This window comes from Enoplosus armatus, chromosome 21 (genome assembly GCF_043641665.1).
Source record: "Enoplosus armatus isolate fEnoArm2 chromosome 21, fEnoArm2.hap1, whole genome shotgun sequence".
NCBI classification, from domain to species: Eukaryota; Metazoa; Chordata; class Actinopteri; order Centrarchiformes; family Enoplosidae; genus Enoplosus; species Enoplosus armatus.
This window is the reverse complement of record NC_092200.1, coordinates 3,780,129-3,800,934: the sequence shown is the minus strand read 5'-3', so window position 1 is coordinate 3,800,934 and position 20,806 is coordinate 3,780,129. Positions and strand designations below refer to the sequence as shown.

The window sequence follows — 20,806 nt, the reverse complement described above, 5'->3', positions numbered from 1 at the left end:
TGATTATCACCACATTTTGGCCATGCTCCCTCCCAATCAACTCCTCTGAGCGCCCCCTTCTCTTCGATTGATTTGTAACAGTCACAGTAAACCCTGATGATGGAGCGCCCGCCTAATGACCATACATCAAGAGACAGTGATGAGGGGCGTGCTGAAGACGTGTCGTTGATGCACATCACGGCGATCCGCCCTAATAGTTGTCCTCTATTTTGACATCTGCAGGGAGAAACAGAATGAATCGTTGTCTTCCCAGCAGGATGGTTGGCTTCTTGATGTACAGTAATGAGATTATTAGAGTCCCGGAAGCAACTCTGACACTCATTTAATGGCTCTGCCTCTAACTGCTGCTAAAATTTGATATTTGAATGAGACAGAAATGAAATCGTCCACAAACCAGCTTTAGAAAACATGAAATTTCTGCTTTGTGCTCTGGCAGTGAGTGAAGGCAAATGGTTTTAGTCTCAAGTGTCTAAATGGTGCTAATATGTTTGAATGTTTCAGCCAGAGGACAGGGGAATGCACTTTGGAAATTACGCATGCCTGCACAGACAGCAGGCATAAGCTTCAAGTGTTATTTCCTGCAGTTGTTGAATCAATGGAAGTTAAACTGTAATTGACTTGGCTTAACTTCCTTTTTTTTATCATCTTTTGTTTTGTGAAAGTGAGACTCTATCGAGGACACAGCACTGCAGATACATTTCTATCCCTGACCAGACACCAATGAGCCTTCACAAACTGTTGATCCAAATTGCCTAAAACACAGGTGAAAAAAATCTGAAGAGCTCATTTAATCAATTTGGAAATTCATTAATTGTTTAAAGCTGCACCAATCAATATTTTTATAGCAACAGTGGATTATGTGCATTGTGGAAGGTGTCACTCACCTCTACAAGGCTTTTGAGGTTTTTCAGCTTATTCTTTTAGTTTGAAAGCCTGCGACTTTACTGTTTGTGTCAGTTTGAGTTCATCAACCTCATTTCCAGATGCAGCAGGCAGCTGTTTTAAGCAGAAAAAGCCCTCATAAACCTACTGTAGGCTACCTGTACAGCAGACAGACGAAGTTAGCATCTAGCTGTTGAACAGAGGAGCGTTTAGCAGCTAAAGAGCCGGATATCTCCCGCAGGAGTTTATGTGTCAATGTTTAGAGCTTGTTCAGGTGTCCAAATCGGCCCAAATAAAATCAATGAATGCTGCTTTAAGTCACTTAACAAATCAAGCTGCTGCACATTTTGCTGTTTGCAGCATCTAAAAAGAAGAAAATCACTGTTTTTGTCCGTTTCATCAGAATTTAAATAGAAAATATTTGGTTTTACGACTGACAAAACAAGCAATCTGAAGACACAATTTTGTGCTCTGGGAATCTACTATGGACTTTTCTCACGTTTTATATCAATCAAAACAGTTTGAGTTAAAGTACTCTGCTCAAGAGTACTCCATAATGAGTAACAGACTAACATAGACGCGATGTCTCACTGTCACAAACATTTCTCAGTGGATTTTAAGTATTATTTGTGAATCATTCTCAGAATCTTCCTCTTTCCAACAACGCAGAGTAGTAATATAAACCGGCTGTGAAATTTCCCTTGTTATTCACGTAACGCCTCACTGGTTTAACACTGAAAACATTCCGATGCACTTGTTTCCCGTATTGCAAAGTTTCGGTGAAAAGCAATTCTATGTAAAAACCTTGCTGTCCTTTTTTTCCTTCCCACTGTTGAGCTATTACTGTACATAGAACAAGACAGTTGCCTGATTCTGTCACAGCACAATCCATTTTTAGATGTATGAATAAAACATTTAGGCACCTTTCTTACAGGTTGCTGCTTTGCTCTGCAAATGAACACAGGATAAGACAAGGGGTATTCCTCCAAGTGTGGGCACCCATTCTGTCAAATCTGTGGGCACCCATTCTGTCAAATCTCAATTATTTACTGTATATTTTACCAGCAGCAAGACACCCAATGATGGACAGACTCAAGGTTTTCTGACCAAGGATCTTTTTCTTTTAATCCAACAGTTGCACCCCGTCCTCCAACTGAGTTACAGCAGACAGTTCACATTGCATTTCATACTCATTCAGGGTTTGGGGATTTGCATCGTCTTCTAAAAATTACCATCTGGTCTGTAACCTGCTCGACTACTTCAAAGCGTCACGCTGAGCTGATTGACGTGAGGACATTCACACCTCCCATTGGGAGAGTGGGTTGTCTCCTGTCTCGTATCTGGACAAGCCCTGTCCCCGACCAAGCATTTGCGTCTCACTCATGCACAAAGCTGTCATTTCCCAAATGCATCAGCCCCCCAGAAAGGTGTCACTGGGGATTATGGCATACCTCAGGGGGATTAAAAATGTTCTTGTCAGACTGGCCGCTTCACTTATTCCCAGAAGTCACTCTTTGCTGTCCTTTATGTGAGAGTATTGGTAAAATGTACACATAACATTTCCACCTGCCAAGGCCAAGTGGTATGTTTGTATTGTGTTTGACATTGCAGATCTCGTAGCACATATTTGCTTTTTATGTCGTCCATGCAATAATTAGAATTGCATATATGTGTGCAATATTCCACGCATCTTATCATGAAATGTCTGTTTCAAAGCAATTATTGACAAAGAAAGTGATGGCAATTCCCTGTAGTGGAACTACCACTGCGCGCTAATGTCCAGAGTTTTTAATCAAGCAAAGGCAGTTAGAAAAAAAAAAACACAATACAGCGCAGTACGTGCAGAGTGAATTAATCCTCCTCCTCCTCCTCCTCCTCCTGTCTTCGTCTAATTAAGGGTCATTCTGTCTCCTGGCCACATTAGGACACTGCACACCAGTCCCAGCCCACATAATTAAATGTTTTTTTGTGCTAACCATCTGGAGACCTCATCTCTTTAAACATGCATGTCAAATTGATTCCTTAATAATGTTTATGTTTCTTCTCAGTGCTTTATTATCATCCAGGATTAGCTGTTTATGTTTATTCTGCTTTCATCAGCGGTACCCGCCACACACACACACACACACACACACAGAACAACACCCTTAAGGTAGGAGCAGAACTAGCACATCAGCCAACCAGCCAGCCAGCAAACCAAACAATCATGAACTTCAAAGCAGTGGATAGATTTAATGTTAGCGTAACTACTTCTTCATGCAGTTAGTGCATCGACAAACTGACGATTTGAATATGCAGCAAATATCTTTGGGATTGTCTAATACTCAGGACACAATGCCTCAAATGCTGAGGGATTGTTTTTGTTGGCACTGTGGGATTTTACGGTTCATTCATGCATCAAATAATATTAGCAAATACAGGTTTCACCAATAAATAACCTTTCTTTCCTGCCTTGTCAGCTTCGCAAAGGACATTTGTGATTAAAACCTCGGGTTTATTCAATAAATAGACATTTGAGGTGGAAAGTGATATTTGCTGTTGTTGTTTGTGTTTTTCCTCTCACCCTTTTTCCAAGCATGTCATCCCTCTTTTCTTTATTTTTCCCTTCAAATGGTACTGTTGTTGAAATACAGACATATGCGCAGTCAGAGGAACGTTCTGCCTTTCTCATTCTCTTTCTCTCGGAGTGCAGTTGAGGGGATTAGTCTGTGCCTGAGTGCCTAGAATAATGATCACTGCAGCGGAGAAACACATTTTAACATTTCAGGAGATAAGGGCAGGCAATCTGCAAGCAGAGGACTTAACCAGCTCCCTGTGGCTTATTGTGGAGCTAACAGAAAAGTCACCACCAACAAACGGGCTACACCGTGCCCTATGCACAAGCAGGAAGAATACCCACTACTATCTTTTCCACTGTAAGGGACATAAGTCACTCTGAAATGACACTGAAATTACATTCATACATTTCTTTTTTTAACTCTGAGGTACCCTGGCTTACTATGTCCCCATTGCACTACTGTCCAATTTCTTACTGTGGTGGTTCATTTCCCACCAAGAGATCAAATCTGGGTTCATTTCCCACAGAGAGACCAAATCTAATATTTCAGTTCAAAGACGCTTGATGTAGAGGGCTATTCTCACTTTCAAACTCCACTCTCGCATAGCTGGCTTCCCAGAGTGGCTGGCATGCTGAGAGGCACTCCTTAATTACAGGGAATAAAACATTTTTTGGACATTATCATAAGAGGAATTCAGTCAGACATCGTAATGACAGAAAGAAAAAAAACGCACACCTTCACAAATGAGACCTGAATTTCCACATCAGAAGGAAAAAAAAAGTGTGTACAATGCCGACGTGGCAATCTACCTCAATAGAACAGCTTGCTCCTGCTGTAACCTATTTCTCAATAAACAAGAGGAGAGAGAGAAATGCCAAGTAAGCTGTTCAAAAGCAAGTTCCCTGGGATCAAAAGATTTCTTTTTTTACAGTTGCAGTCAGTTCAATAAAACTCCTACCTTTCCCACATACTGTGCATCTGGTCCCATGTGCTCTTCTAAAACAAAGAACTGATTCCAGATCCAGCCACGCTTAGGCCTGTGGTGCACCTCTGTATCCCCGTTGGCCAGTTTGGTCTGGTTCTTGGAGGGCACATTGCTGGGGAGGTGGTGGCTCGCCCCATAGCACCTCTGGATGAAGCAGAGGCAGACCAGAAAGGGACAGAGACAGGAGGTGGTGGATATCCTCATGGTGGCGCGTGCTTTTGTAAAGTTATCCCCGTGTTCCAAGGTGATAAGGTCCTCCCACCACCGCCGCCGCAGCCGCCACCACTAGCCACCGCTGCAGGCCTGTGCAGTAGTCCCAGCAAAAGACGAATCTAAATCCAAACGAAAGAAATAGTGGTCCTGGTAGATCCTCTAAGGTTCATGGCCCAAAGCCGAAGGTTTAACGGAAAAAAAGAGCAAGACACGTTTACATTATGGAATTTCCCAAGCTGTGAGATGCTGTGCAAATGGACGTGAACTTCTGGGTAGTTCTACGAAGAGCACAGGTTAATCCTGGAAGCCATTCTGGATTTCCTGGGAGAGAGAGGAGGGGAAAGAGAAACACAGTTAGAGATTAATTTGATGGATATTAGAAGCTAAATGTCCACTAATTCCCTCCAATTAAATTGCAACTCCTAAATCCTTACAGAGGAGGACATGCACTTCAAACTGGTTGACTGTGATAAAGTACAAAGAGGCAACAAGAACTCTAGTTCCAGTATTCCAGCCACTTAGCCATTATGCAGATGATATAAACAAGTTTAGACTTGAGGAGTTACAGTGCTATTAAAAGGTTGTCCATGCCTATAAGGTCAGAGCGCTGCTGGGTGACTGATACAGCCCTGTGAGGTCAGAGTCACGTATCAGAGCAGAGCAGCGCCGGCCCTGTGACTCAAAGGATGAGCTGGCTTTATTAAAAAATATCCGAAAAAAGCTTTGATTTGGAAGTTTTAACATGACCTGGGCACACTGCGAGGCTCAGTGTGTGCCTCAGCGCGGTGAATAATAAGTGTGACAGGAAGAAATACATTTACTATGATAAGGACAGACATCAAGCCACTCAGACGTAAAGCAGAGGGTGATTTTTCGGAGGCAGTGGAATGGAAAAGACGGAAGGAAACTGTTTTTCTAAATCTAAATTATATATTGAAGATGGCTTTGAAGTAGCAAAAAATAACTGCAAGCATTGTTGAATTTCTATGTTACTGAGCATTCAAGTGAAGCCCTGCTAGTCCTGTGTCCCGTTTGCAAGAATACGCATTATGCCAGCATGTGCAACTCTGTGGTCTTAGGGGTGGATTTTAAAGTTAGATATGTTAAGTCCTGCTGAAGCATGAAATCAGTCCTCACTGCTAACATTTTTTTTGATGAGAGGAAAATTGACCATGCTGTTTTGAGATGCCCTTCGGAGTGACGTGGCAACAACAGACAATAGTGATTTCAGAATCTCATTTAAATTGCTATACAGTGAGATAAGAGGCCTTTATCACACAGTACGTCATGTTCTAACTTGCACCAGGAGAACGCAGAATGTTCAATTTTCAGACGAGACAAAAACGTTCTGCCAGGCTCCGGTGATTATACTTAAAAACAATTGTGCACCTGCTGTGTGATAAAATATTCTCAGTTTAAAAGGTCCACTTATCCATCTTTTTGGAGCTTTCAACTTGTTGCCGGTGTGGTCAAGAGATCATTATTATCACTCCAATGTATATTTGAAATAAAACAGTAAGCCAAAAGTATCCAGAGGCAGATGTTTAGCCTCCAAAAAGAATTATATCCTATGTTTAAAACGCTATGGAGACATCACTGCTACTGATAATTTACCAAAGGGCTTGCTGAGGTAAGACTGTTCGGGATGACCATGAACACTGAACCACTTATCCAGCTAGAGGTCCTCACATCTCCAAAATGTCGGAGGACATTTTTCAAGTAGGCTTTATTTGATAAATCAACCATATATTCGAAATCTAAATGGATAATTTCTTCATAACAGTTTTGTCAGACATTGTAACAAGCCACTCGGATACTCCATGTTCACACAAAGCTCCCAAAGCATCATCGATAGAAGGGGTGAAGGAAGAACGCTTTCGATTAGGACGATACTCAAGTCCACAAAAACACAGACAAGAACGCAAAATGAGACGGCGCTACGGTGTTTGGGTATGACAAGGGGTAGGGAGCCAGGTCAGTATTAATGCAAGCCAATCAGTGTGATGGTTTATGTATAATGCTAGTTTACCAATAACCAGCCTGTTTCAGTGGAGGCTGGTGTGGTCTGACTCTTGGATTTTTGGTGAAAAAATGTCACCGATGTGCTTCTTTGACATGCAGCAATCATACCAAGGAAAAGACCACCCCTTTTAAAACTTTTATGAGAATTATATGACAAATATTAGTTAACACTGTAAAACGCCTTTCCACAAATAAGAATAAGAAGTACCGAAGTCTCAAAAACTGACTTAAAGCAGGAGAGTTGGTCCAACATTCAAAGTGCTACAGTAGAATAGCAGCTTCGTGGGGATTATCGAGAGGACAAACACATATATTTGATATTTAATAGGATCTAGGAGCTGAGGGACTTCAAAGGCAGCTGCTCTCTATCTCTTACAATGCATGTGACAACATTAGAGAGAAACGCTAAAACGAGACATTAATGCAACTTACGACTGTCACGTACTTTGAAGGATAATCAGTGAATTATTTTTTCATAAATATAAATATTTTTACATATATATGGATTAAGATGTGCTTAGAACCCTTGACTAATCCCCATGTTTCAAATATCTTTACATGCAAATTACGCAGCTCTACTATGTTGGTGATGTTGACTAAGTGCAGTGGTTGTAATGGGTAATATCTACTGCCAGCCCAGGCAGTGAAAGGGAAGGCAAAGTCTGTTCCACATCGACTTGGATTAAAGCAGCGGAGGATAAATACTCAGCCACACACTAAACATGTGTAATCTGGGAAAAGATTCTCATCTGCATAGGTAGAGCTACGCCCAAATCCTGCTTCGCCTGCTCTCTTCCAGCAACTGTGAAAAGGCTCTGCGAAAGAACTACTCAATCATTATTCTTTGCAGGGCTCGATATCATTTTCTGAGATTTTAAGGTTTTTTCTTCTTGGTTCAAAATCATTTTTCTAGATTCAATAATATCATGATTCGACCGCACTGTAGCAAATTTTCCTACACAGTCGAAGCATCGGTGAGACATTTGCGATACCTGAGTGAGTCAGCCTCTATGTCAGAATGAGAATATCTTTTCCAGTGGTTTCACTTTCGCCTCCTGGGGCTCTCTTCAATCAGTCGCCTAATTGTCTGATTATCATGCTGATTCTAAGCAAAATACATTTCAGGGAGCCATGAAATCAACAGCATCTGGCTCCGTCAATGGAAATAATTTCCCTGTTTTTATGATGATGGTATTGTTTTGTACAGCCTTCTGCCCATGGCATGTTTATATATGTGCAGCGTTTAACAGGATGGGTTATGCAGAGCGGCAGCCACAAAGACTTTGGCAGGATGCATGCAAATGGCTATGTTAACATGCACATGCAATTCTGCATTGATCTGGTTTTGTCAAAGCCGTACCTTGATTTCAGTGTCCTCGGTAAGTTCACAGTCTGATCTCATTTGTCAACAAATCCCATAAAAAGACCAAAACCATCAATGATTTGATCCTACTGACAAGTATTTGTGGTTTCACTGGATGACGTGCTACAACATTACCACACAGGCCTGCTGCTGGAAACACTTACATCTTCAGTAGGAACCAGTGGGTTTGGGATTGAATCACAGACAGGACAGGGAGGATTAACACATTGCCGATTTTGGTCTTTTCATGGGATTTGATGACATTAAAAAATATTTGAATATAACATAAATATATAACACCAGCCCAATAATTTTATCAGGTTCTTGTGGATTTTACACTTTACACTTTTTGCATCGATCTCTGCAAAAATACTAGTTTAAGATTAGTTGATGAAGTGTTTAGGCAGTTGCAACATTTTGCTAATCAATGAATCGTTTATCAAGCAAAATATTCCAATAATTTACTGGTTCCATATTCTCTAATGTGAGTATTTACTGCTTTTATGCTCTGTTTTAGGAAATAGTTTTTCATCATCGCCTTTGATGATTTGGGCTGTTGGTCAGTCAAATCAAACGACTGAACTTGTGATCTGCATTTTTGACTTTTTTTGACATTTCATAGACTAAATGATCAATCAACCACTCAAAATAAACAAAACAATGGTGAAAATGCTAATTAGTTGTAACAAGAGGTCCACTGCATAGCTGCTGGATCATTTCTTTCCCAGATCACCCACTGCTCAGTTGTCAAAGATATCAGTCCACTACTTTTTAAATGTATGAAATTATTTCATATCTTTGAGAAAAGTTGCATCACATCGCATATACAATTTAGATGCATTGAGTTATCTGTCCATATGTATGCAGACTTGCACAAAAGTGATTTTTCCCAGAGAATCCTTCCCAGCATCATACCCTTTCCCCCTTCTTTATGCCCTCTTCCCACCACCCCCAGTAGTACTTGAACCTTTTCATGCTTTATTTTTTCGCTGGTGGACTGTTCAACTTGTGGCTAAGACACCACAGGCAGACAGAAATACTCTCTGTCTCTGTCTCCTGTTTTATTCATGGCAACAGGAAAACTCAATCGTAGGGAATCGACTGGTCATGTAAACAACTTAAAGCAACAACAAGGAGTTTTTAACTGGTTATGAAACAGTCTCAGTTTAATACTGATGCCTCTATATGACCAACATAAGCAAAGGAGACCATCAGCAAGACGACTGGCTATTTCTGTACAGTTATTCTTAATGCCTGTCACCAGGTCCGATTCCCCGCAAAATCAGATGCCGGAAGAGCTTATATTTATTTTTTAGGTTAAAAGGAAGCAAGAGGAGATTTTTCTTTAGATCATTTTATTTTTCCTGTTATAGTTTGAAATTATGGCTGATACTGGGGCAGGATCAGCAAAGAGAAAAGGGAAATAATTGACAGAAGAACAAAAAAAAGCTAAAAAGGGACAGTGATAAAGCACAGGCGAAAGTCAACTTTGGTCGGTCATTCCACAGATGAAGAGAATTGCGGGAAAGAATTTAAAACCGATCCTGAATTGGCCGATAGCAGAAGACTGGGGTGGGTCAAAACACATATCACTGAACCACTGTTCTATCCCCAGAACAAAGAGGGCCAGTCAGAGAGAGATGACCACAGCGAAAGAGACTCTTGGCTTTTCACCTCAACTGAAAAGGTACAGTTGAGGTGACAAACATTTTCCACCCATTTATAGGGCCTGTTTGTTGCCTGTAGTCTCAGGCTATGTTTCACTGAGCTGAGGTAAATAAACAAGAGGGTTAAATTAAGTACAGGAAGACAGAAAAACAGCAGAGGAGAAAATTAGTAACACAGCAATGTGTTTGTGAGAAATCAGACTCTAACGCTGCTGTGAAATGTTCCTGAGGCCTGAACATGAATGAATCTGTTGCTCCGTGGCTTCTCTGTTGTTTCTGCTGAATCAGAAGGAGCTCTCCATGAACCTGCTGTAATGGATGCTTCAATGGAAGGCGAGCTTAAAAAGATCAACTGCACCAATAGAAGCTATATGTGTTCTAGCATCTTGTCTAAAACCAAAAGTTTTTATTGCTTATAGCGTGAAGCTTTACGAATATTATTATACTGACTGCAGTGTAAGGCAACGTAATTTGGTTGCATTGAAATTAAAGGCAGCAGTGCCAATAATAAGGCCTGGGTGGTACAATTTGTCTGCCATCAAAGACTGATGGCTTTTATTTGTTTTTTGGAAAAGTTTGATTTTCATATGATTCCTGCATCGATGTGATGATGTAAATTAAAAACACGTTCTAAGTTGATTTTATCCATATGACACCACTCCTATGAGGCAATACTTGGAGTTAAGAGTTATGCAAGTTTATCTGCAGAATCAAGTGTTTGTTCAGTCAGAAATGTAATTATTTGTGAGATAGATCTATTGTTTTAATCCCGTGTGTGTGAAATTTGTTTCTGCGTTGCAGCATTTTGCACTGACCTAAACAATGACTTTGGGTTTGTTTGATAAATGTATTTTGGTCCCTTGCCTGCAAAAAAAAACAGTTTTAAAAAGCAGCTATACCTGTCATACCTCAAGTGTTGAACAGTCAATATAAGCACTCATCTTGTCCAATCACATGCACCTTTGAACTAAATGCTGATAAGTGATAACCACTTTTGTCAAATAAATGCATTTGATTTATCTGTACATCCTCGCGTTTTCCGCCTGGAGTCTATTGGGTGATCTGACCCAGCTCACTATTTGTGAAAGGAAGCAGATTAGTCTGATCAGCTTCAAAAGCGGGGCAATCCTCTGAATGTGTGGCACACCCTGGAGGTTCTACGAAATTGGAGGAGATAAATAGGTTGGAGAGAGGTGCCAGCGATTCAGGGGTTTAGCCAAGCAGACTGTAGTATTTCAACAATGCCCTCTTACTAGAAAACACACGGGGAATCATGACTGAATGAATTGTTTTAGTAGTTAGTCTACAAAAACTGAACTATCTGAACCTGTGAGCCCTTTTCCTCTCTGGTCTAGCTCAGGGTTTGTGAGATACATGCTTTGGTAATATGATTTATATATATATATATATATATATATCATTCTGCTTTTTTGCAAATTAGCATCAACCACTAATGTGATGATGGTACATAAAAAGTGTATTGACAATATCACCGTTTCTCTGCTGTAGCAGGTGTTAAATGCCTCTCTCACCTTGAGAGTGGTTGGTGAGCCAGAAATATGTCCTGACATTCAGACCAGCAACCCACATGACTTGGTCACACACTTGCTCCCCTAACCTTCAGGCTTCCCTTCCAAGCCCAAATTGAATTGCACTCATCTTCATAAATCTCATTTCATACTTACAACTGCTCTCCACTTGTTTTTAATTAAAACTCACAAACATTCCACATCAATATCAGTACTTTTCCAGAAGCGAATGACTGATATTTCGTTCTCCGAGTTAACTTGAGTATAAACCCCAATACCTGCAAGAATACGCCTTTGATCACATTACATAACCCAAGGATGGTCTGCAGAAAAACAACCTTCAGATCATCTAATAATCATGACCCGGCTCTATACATAACACTTCCCTCGACTCGTCTTCTTGTCAAAACCGAGATCTGAAGATCTGGGAATCAACTCTCTTTCTTCTTGCCTAAAGTGATGAGGGTGAGAGTCATTTAGTTTTCAGACTACAGACAGTACGTCTGTCTGAGTAGCATTTTAAAATGAGGTGTAAGATGTGAAAAACAGAAAGAAAATATTTGGTTGTCAAACACACTTGTGCTGTAGAGTATGACGACAGTTAAAGCCCTCTGTGTAAACAGTCCAGGCACAGTACAGAACTACACTGAAGCTACAATTAGGTATCTGAAGCCAGAAAATATGACACATTATACCAATTTTCTGCATCTATTTTCTCTCTCTCATGCACATACAGATGCGGAAACACAACAAACAAATGCTCCAACCTTGTATTTCAATCTTTTTCCGGCACTTGTGGGTAATTAAAAGCAATAAGCAGCAGGTTTTTAAACACAGATTAGGCCTGAAGGTAATTAGGCCCATTGCAGTAATGACTCCCACTGAGTCATGTGGGCAGGATGGTGTGTCAGTCACCCCCTCCCACCATGTCTCCCAAAGTAAACTGCGACTTGTCCTTCCAGTACGCTACCCTCCAAACGCCATCTGTCCTAACCCTCAGCTTTGATTACCTCAAACCCAAAACGCACCACTCCTGTACACTATTTGCTGGCTCGGCACAGCAAAGGTTGCCGAGATGAGAGCGGGAAGCCTCTGAGGGCTTCAACTCCTCATGTTTACATGCCAAGTTAAACAACCTCAATTATATCTGTGAAGGAGGAGTTCTTCGTTTTTCTTCTTGCTGTCAAATTAGAAAACATGCCTGCACTCGTCAACCCCACTATATGTTGTTTGGCTGCTTAATGAGAGCTGGGTGGAAGATGGAAAATGTCCCATCTGTTGTGTGTTTAATGGCTGGATTCTTGAGCTCTAATCATACAGCGGGAGTGCCAGGATGGAGCAGACAGCACCCATCTGCTGGCCACTGCAGGGAAAAAACATGCAGTTTTTCAACTCGTATCATCATCATCTCTCTCCACTCTCACTGCAGCCGCTGCCGCATAACAACCAGAACATCAGCTTTATGCACATAAGATACAGGAATCTGGCTAATGCTTGGATGTAGGGCTCCAACTCATGATTATTCATTATTTATTCATGAATCTGTTGACTGTTTTTCCCGGATTAAACAATTCATAGTTTAGTCTATAAAAAGTATGACAATGGTAAAAAAAAAAAAAATGAGGATTCAAATTGCTTGTTTTGTCCAACAAACTCACGTATATTCAATTTACAGTGATCATTAAATGACTTAAACAATCATTTATCAAAATTGCTGCATATTTTTTCAATTAAACGATTAATGCAACAAATGCTCATCAGTGTTTTTTCTCAAATCCATCGGGTTTGACGGAAATCAGTATTTTTAACTTACAGTTATCAGTATTATTGTGATATGAAATATGTATACAAAATCACATAAAATCCTTGAACTAATGTTCAAAGTATGAATCTAAATCTCCAAGTTTTGCAAGTTATTAATTAATTAATTGGACAACAGATCTCTAGAACACAAGACATAAGTTCATCATATTATTATTTTATTATTATTCTGAAAGTCAATCATTAGGTTTAATTATCACCCATCCGTACTTGTTTTGCCCAACCAACAGTCCAAAACTTAAAAGGTACCTGGTGGAGTAGCACTGTAGAGCAATGTTTTCAAATGTGGGTTCCTGTTTTGTTCATGTCTCATGCCAATCTCACAAAATGTTTCAAAACTCAACGACAAATGTTTGATGGGAAAGGAACTTGATTCAATACGTTTTGTAGGCCTCAAGGATACACAGTCGGTTTTGCGGAGAGAAGCGTGAATGTAAACATTCACTCCATTTGTTTACAAAAAACTCCACAGAGTATCTTTTAAGGCATGAATTCATGATGTCAACCAGAGGCAGGCAGTAAATCCTCAAATTTAAGGAAATCATTCACATATTGACTTGGAAAAACGACTTGAATTGTTCATCGACTATGAAAATTGTTGGTACATTTTCCATCAGTTGACTAATCAATGAATTGACTAATCATTTCAGCACTACTTGGATGAGCCTGTGATGCTTTTGGGATTTAAGTCATCCGCTGCCAAATAGAACAAGAGAAAAAGACACAAGGTAGACTCCGGATGGAAATATATTCATATCACCTACAGCGCTTGGTTCTCTTCATGTCTGAGAAGTCTAAATTCAGGTTGAGGCTACTAGAGTTTGGCAGGCTTCGCCGTTTCACACATGCTAAAACACACAGAGCAGGTGGGTTTTACAACGAGGAGAGGGCCTCTGTGCTCTCATCCACAAAGTAGGGCTGAGGCTATTCACATTAGCATTTCATACACAGATAAGCTTGCTTTCTCGCTGCCAGGTAGATTCCCTCATGAGAGGATGAAGTGCGAGAGATTTGGGGGTTTCGCAGATGCTCGCTCGCCACACTGCTTTTCAAGTGCCCACAGACTCGTGGGGGGGGGGTGTTAGGAGCAGCAACAGACAAATATGCCGCCTCATCCAAATAAAGAATAAGCTTGTGATGTAGAAGGCAGAGACGGAGGTAGTGAGGAATAGTCGTAAGGAAGTGTGATGAGGGTGTGCAGTATGTTGTGTGGGCTGGGGGGACAATAGTGTTTTCATGCTGACATGGTTTTCATTACAAATGCTGTTAAAAGCTAAAACTACTGCAGTGCCATGAAAAACAAAGAAAATCGTCGATTAAAAGACCACATTTCTGGGCGAAAGGAGAATCACGACTTTCTCATTTGAATTGAGATTATGATTCTCTCGCAATATATTTCCTCTTTCTCTAAATCACCAGTGGGGTTTCCTTGATTTTGGCTCATTTGTTGTTCCTCCGAGGCTTTTCCTGTCACTGTGAGAAACTGATTTGGGAAAGATATGTGCCATTTTTGCTGTGTGCCTGTGCGCTGGCATCATACGGTGCTACGCAGTTTGTCATTTGCTGATCAAACTTAAACAACACTAAATCCACTTTTTTAATTAGTGAATCACTTTTTCTTGATAAATTGGTTCCCAGTCTATAGTGTTCTTTGGAACAGCAGCTTGTTGGACTTTTTCCAGATAAAAATGAGTTATGCTGCCTAGTAGATAAGAGCTTTTTTTATTATTGATTAATCTATAGATGGCTGTCTTAATTAACTGATTATTAATTTCTAATCATGATGTTTAAACTGGCCATCACAAGTTCCCTGAGCCCACGATGAGGTCTTCAAATGTCTTGTTTTGTCTAACAGTCCAAAACCCACAGATATTCAGTTTCATATCATAGTAGACTTAAAAAAACAGATAAGAGTCTGGAACCAGTGCCATTTTTGCTTGACTTACAATTTTCTGTTCAACTAATGAACTTAATCATTCCAGTTCTATTCTAGACCAAAAAACAAAAAGGAAACAAATGTGAGAATAGTAATCCAAGCTCCAAAGTAAAAGGAAACAACTCCATTATTTCTGTCAGGGTATACAGTATATACAGTGTAATCACCTCTCAGTTATGTGCACTTTGAGTTGTAATTTGCAAGACATATGGATTCAAACGCATTTTTTTTTTTATATGCAACAGGGGCCATGTTCAAGCTTCAGGGTGTGAAGTCGCTCTTTAAAGAGAAATTAGGATCATTTGATTTGATGCAAAAGATCTCTCTGCTGGTACAAATACTACAATATAGTTGCTGTGCAAGAGTGAGATTGTATAGACATATGAATTGATTTTACGATTATCAATTATGCAGACTGAGACTGAGACTGATATGAACTTAAATAAATACCAGTTCTGGTAATAGCTGGATGTGAAGCTTGAAATTAGGCTCCTGGCACAGGGTGGTTGACTTGTTTAGGCGCATTGAGATTCATTTCAATACATGGAGAGCTGTTTGACACTTTGGCACATGCTTTGACAGTTTGGCAATGGTGCAATAGCTCACAAGCACAGTCCTTGGGGCGAGGAAGCAGGCAGATGTTGCTACAAAGTGAATGGTTCAATCACAGTTCTGGAGACTGTTCTAAGAAACTCTGCTTACACAACTCAGCTGGAACATAAACAGCAATGGTAGCGGTGGAGTACAGTCAGCGTGGTACTGACAATATGACTGAAGCAATATATTCTTTTATTTCAGAATTATAGAGTAAATGCATCAAAATAGAAGCAATCTAGAATTAGTGCCCTGCAGTTGTATGCCTCCGCCATCCTGTCAAATTAGCAGTTAACCTTCATGTCTGTCCAGATTCGTAGTGAATACTTGGAAAGAATTTAATAAAAAGGTATAAAAAGTGTATTTTATGGCTGTATGGAAGTTATCACTTTATTGCTAATACATAACTATGTATGATTCCAGTGAACATACATTGTTGAACTGATTAATGAAGGATTATCATAAATCTATTGGCTAAACAGGTACACATTTACTTCATTACTATGTAAAGATGGAATCTTTTAGATGCAAAACCTCTCCATGAGCTATAGGTGAAACTCACTCACTCACAGGATCACAATTAGCTAGGCGCACTCCAGTACGTTGTTTGCAGTCAAATTCAGGCAGAATGGACAAGATGGAGGCCAGAGAGATGGCCAAATATGTTTTTTTCCCAGGACATTGACATGATGTCACAGTGAAGTTGACCTTTTGGGTAAAATGTGCCATCACTTCATCGGTGCATCCTATTATCTGTGTGAAAGTTTGTCGTAATTATCGCATACATTTTTGAGTTATAAAATGTATTTGTCAAGGTCATTTTTAGGTTACAGTGACCTTTAACCTTGGAGGCAAAAGTGTCACAAATTTATTGTCCGACCAACTGTGAAACATGATCATCAATTCTTGAGTCAAAAAAAAATAAAAAATCAGTTCTTCCTTGAGTCCAAGTTGACATTTGTGCCAAATTTGAAACAACTGCCTCAAGGCATTCCTGAGATATCACGTTCAGGGACGAGAAAGGGACGGACAGACTGACTGATGGAAGGACAGACAGATGAACGGATGGACAACCCAAAACATAAACCCATAAAGCCTCCGGCCACGGCTATCACCAACTACACCAAAGGTCTACGTTCTTGCCTAAATGTAGAAATGTTTAGACCCTTCTTGTTCCTGTGTTAATTCTGACATATACACCCTCTAGATGGGATAATTAAATACAATTTCAACTTCAAGAATATGTTTATGTTAACTATTGCTCGTACATAAAACTCATTGATTTCATTCTTTTGCAGAGGTATTCAAGCCGCATTAAAATTCGAATTCGTCTTAACTCTGGTGGACAGCCCCCCGCGGCTCGCCTCTCATGCACCCTTAGATCTGTGAATCAGTAGGGACGCCCTGTCCATCACCCCGCCTCTCACTCTCACTCTCACCCTCATAAAGCGTTGGCATGGTCCAATTAACATCTCTCTCACATTTCCATGTCCCGGCATTGCACGTGAAGGGTGAGCAGGTCTGACAGGCGAGCAGCACACTAATGTTTTATCTGTGCCACACATCAGGATTTCTCTTTGCACTGTGACACCGACAACTAACTGACGTGACTCGCCTTTTCTCTCTGTCAGGACACTACAAGACTTTTGAGTTAGTCCATATTCCGCTGAGAGCAATAGTTTCATGTAGCGAATGTAATGTCTCTCAACATTGAAAGAGTAAAATATAATAAACAATTCCAGCTGGGTTTCACTTATACGCAAACACTGTACATCAGTTTTACAAAACTCATTCAATCCCGCAAAAATAAAGTGGAGTGCGACATTATTTTCTCCTAAAGAAATATTTTGAAGACAAGTAATTTGTTTTAATCTTGTACTTTCACAGCAAAACTGATTTCCTAGTGAAAGTTTCTGCAGAAGCCGCCTCATCAACATTAGTTTAATGTCAATATTGTCGATCAACGAGCAGGATGCTGAACGTCTGCTAGTTTCTTCTGTATACATTGTAGAGTATAAAAGTGAAATGCCTAAAGCTTAGAATGTAGAGGGGGATAAGTACGATAAAGGATGTGCCCAAGTGAATAAAACACAGGCTTTCCCTTGAAGAAGCTGAAACCTCCCAAATGTGACCAAAAGCCATAGCCACCACCCTAATGCTTTTGAGCAGTGAACAAAATAAAATACTTGGAGGCAGCCCCCAGGATCCCATGCAGAAACGTGCTGTGATTACATAATGACAGTTCATCCTTAAAAGCTATTTAAAAAAGGGAAAGTCTCTGCACAAACACTCACGAATGTGAGACGGAAACCCAACCCCCTAATAGTACATTAACTATTCATGTAGCGTATTGGCAATCAAATGACTCTGTTTTCATGACTTGCAAAGATACTGTTCCCATAAAACAGTGAACGAATATGCAGACAAAGAATTTTCTTCTGCATCCCACTGCAGCTGTATTTTTGTTCTCTTTCACGTCACGCTGTTTTTTTCTGCAACATCACACTTTGAAGCCTCTGCATCTTTTTTATTGTCATTTAAACCAAAATCCTGCCAAAGCTGATCGACTGAACAACCCAAAGCCTGTCTGCCATGTAGGGCAGAGCTTTGTTTCCATTAAATCCTTAAACGGCGATGTGTTGCAGACTATGTTGACATGTAGGACATCTTGATGCTGGAGGATGTTTTGCAGTGGCTGGAAAGTTGGGGATGCCTTCTTCTGGAGGTTAAAAGGAGCATGAATTGATTTTTTTCAGCCTCCATTTAACATGGATGACATGTATTTTGAGAAATCTATCCTTGAGTCTTGAAAAAACACAGATATACAATATTTTATCATGGAAAAGCCCCCACAAATAGTAAGCTAAATAGAAACCTTAGACTATCTATTAGTTCATTTCTTTTAGCCAATTAGGGACACCTTAATCGTTTATTGTGTTTTCCTCTGGTCAAAATCCAAATGCTCTAATGCCATGGCCTTATAAAAATGCTCTGTCATGATCAAACTTAAACTCCCTCTCACAGTGCTGAGTGTTCTTTAAAGAAATGCTTTGCTGCCCATTCGTCACTGACAGTGAGGGCAGGAGATGAATCATTCTAATGCTGCTTTCAGCCATACTGAAGAAATCCAGAGTGCAATAATGTCAGCGTGATGCAGACTGCTCTGTGTCCCAGAGTTAGTAATGAAAGTCTAAATCAAAACAAGGAAACACTAGATGAGTAAAAGTCCAGAACCTGATGTGCCAGGTGTGTTGGGTTGTTCAGTCAAGATAACTCTCTTTTCCTGAATTTCCTCAAAGCAAGAGAACCCAAAAGCCTCTGAGACGTGATTAGCAGGTAGGCTTTCTGACCACACCGAGCTGATGAGTTCATGGAAAACACCTACTACTTCTTACCACCTGTCTTCTGATTGGTCATTGCTGTTGATCTGTCAATCTGGAACATGATTGACTAAATGAACACTTACATGATCTGTAAGTTGTGCTGGTTATGGTCCTATGATCAAAGTTTTATACTTATGCTGTGACTTTTTGATAAAGAAATTGATCCCTTTTTGCATTTAATGAGCCATGAGTGTGGGCTTTTATTGTACATGACGGGACTGAATGGCAACAATGCCAATTCCCAACAGGGAACTATATCAGAGAAAGGCAAAGAGAAACGCTGAGTATTGGATCATTTGATATTTGACCCATGATGTCCCCATTGAAAGACGATACTATTTGTAGTGTTTGACAACCGGAATATCTTTCGATCATTTCTGTATGATAGTGACAAATGCACTGTATTGATTGCCACAGCGTGATGAGTGTAGGTACCTCACTCAAAACAATAATGTCATTGAATCTTTACTGGAATCAGTTTAACTGGACACCAGGTCAAGTGGAACCTATAAAAGATGCACAAAGGAGAATATCATAAATGATGGCAGAAAAATGGACCTGAATGTCAATACCATTGAGTCTTTAGGTCTTACATGGCAGTCTTTATCCATTTATACTATTCTCTAAGAGATGCTGTAAGAAAATAATGCTTTTCTTTCAGGATACAATTGGTGAGTAATGTCTGATTCAGTGTCTGCTCAACACTGGTAGCCATATATTGTCTGTATTGTCTGCGGTTTCACTGTAGATTGAGCCAGCAACACAGGTAGATCTGAGAAATACTCATGTGGTATACTTTGATTTTTGTATTATCATATTTTGAAACGATTCCATCAATAAAACAGTACAGGTATCCGTTTATTTCAACTTTCACACTTTTCTTCCCCTCAGTCAGCCCTGCTCATGTTTGCTATCAGTTCGTCTTATTCCAAATGAACAGTTGCTGCTGCCAGAAATTTAAAATACAATATTTCCAGCATGTTTCATGCCCAATGTGAGAATTCATGTTTGTGAGTGTGTGTGTGTGTGTGTGTGCATATATTCCCATCAGGGTAGAAAGTCTGATAAGAAATTTAATGACAAAATTCATCCATCATTTATCTTTGTAAGCCACACAATACCATCACAGTGCAGCATTAAAAGCAGGGGATTATTTTACCTTGTTGCATCTTGGATTTAAAAGAAGATGACAAGACCGATCAAGACTTGCCTTTTCAAAGCTATAATTCTTACTTGCAGAAAACCCCTACATTGTCAGTCTTGGTTGGCAGACAGTGAATGCCACTTTTTGTTTGCTATCTGTGAAGAGACTGTTAATGTTTGGAGGAAAGCATGATTCATTTTTTGAATAGCCCTTTCAATGTGCTGTTGGAACAATAATCCACTGTTCCTTTTCCTGTCTAGTCTGCTAGTGATATGATTGAAAACCCAATGGCGGCCATCACACTGTGGCCACCTGGGGTGAACCATTTCTGCATGGACCATTACTTCTTGATGCACCTTGCTTGCTTTTAAGATTTGGTACGATCTAGAGACGGCGTTACAAGCAGGTTCCCAATGAGGGGTGCTCCAGCGATTTAGTATTTAGTATATATTGGAGAGAAATCCAAGCATAAGAGGCAGAGATGCCCTGACATTGAATCCCTAGTATGGGTCAAGCTCCAAAAATACTGGGTCCTACAATTCCTATAAAGCAATTGGATACTGTCTTTTGTTAGAGCCTCTCCAACTGCTAAAACACCCATGACTTTCAAACTCCACACCTCCAGGTTGCAACAGAGGCTTTCTGTTAGTCACCAAGCCAAAGGCGTGCAAACCCTGATGCCACAGAAGACATTATGCAACTGTTCACA

General features: G+C 40.2%; 1 protein-coding gene across 2 annotated transcripts in view; it reads right to left on the bottom strand.

Moving 5' to 3' along the window:
* Positions 1 to 4,629, bottom strand: part of LOC139304387 (cadherin-18) — a 57,447-nt gene extending 52,818 nt beyond the window's left edge. Inside the window, exon 1 of one of the 2 annotated variants that reach the window (XM_070928319.1) lies at positions 4,399 to 4,629. In XM_070928319.1, coding sequence (XP_070784420.1) covers positions 4,399 to 4,629 — 231 coding nt within the window. The remainder of the gene's footprint in view (positions 1 to 4,398) is intronic. The other variant, XM_070928320.1, reaches the window with a different exon arrangement.
* Between the last annotated feature and the right edge of the window lie 16,177 nt (positions 4,630 to 20,806).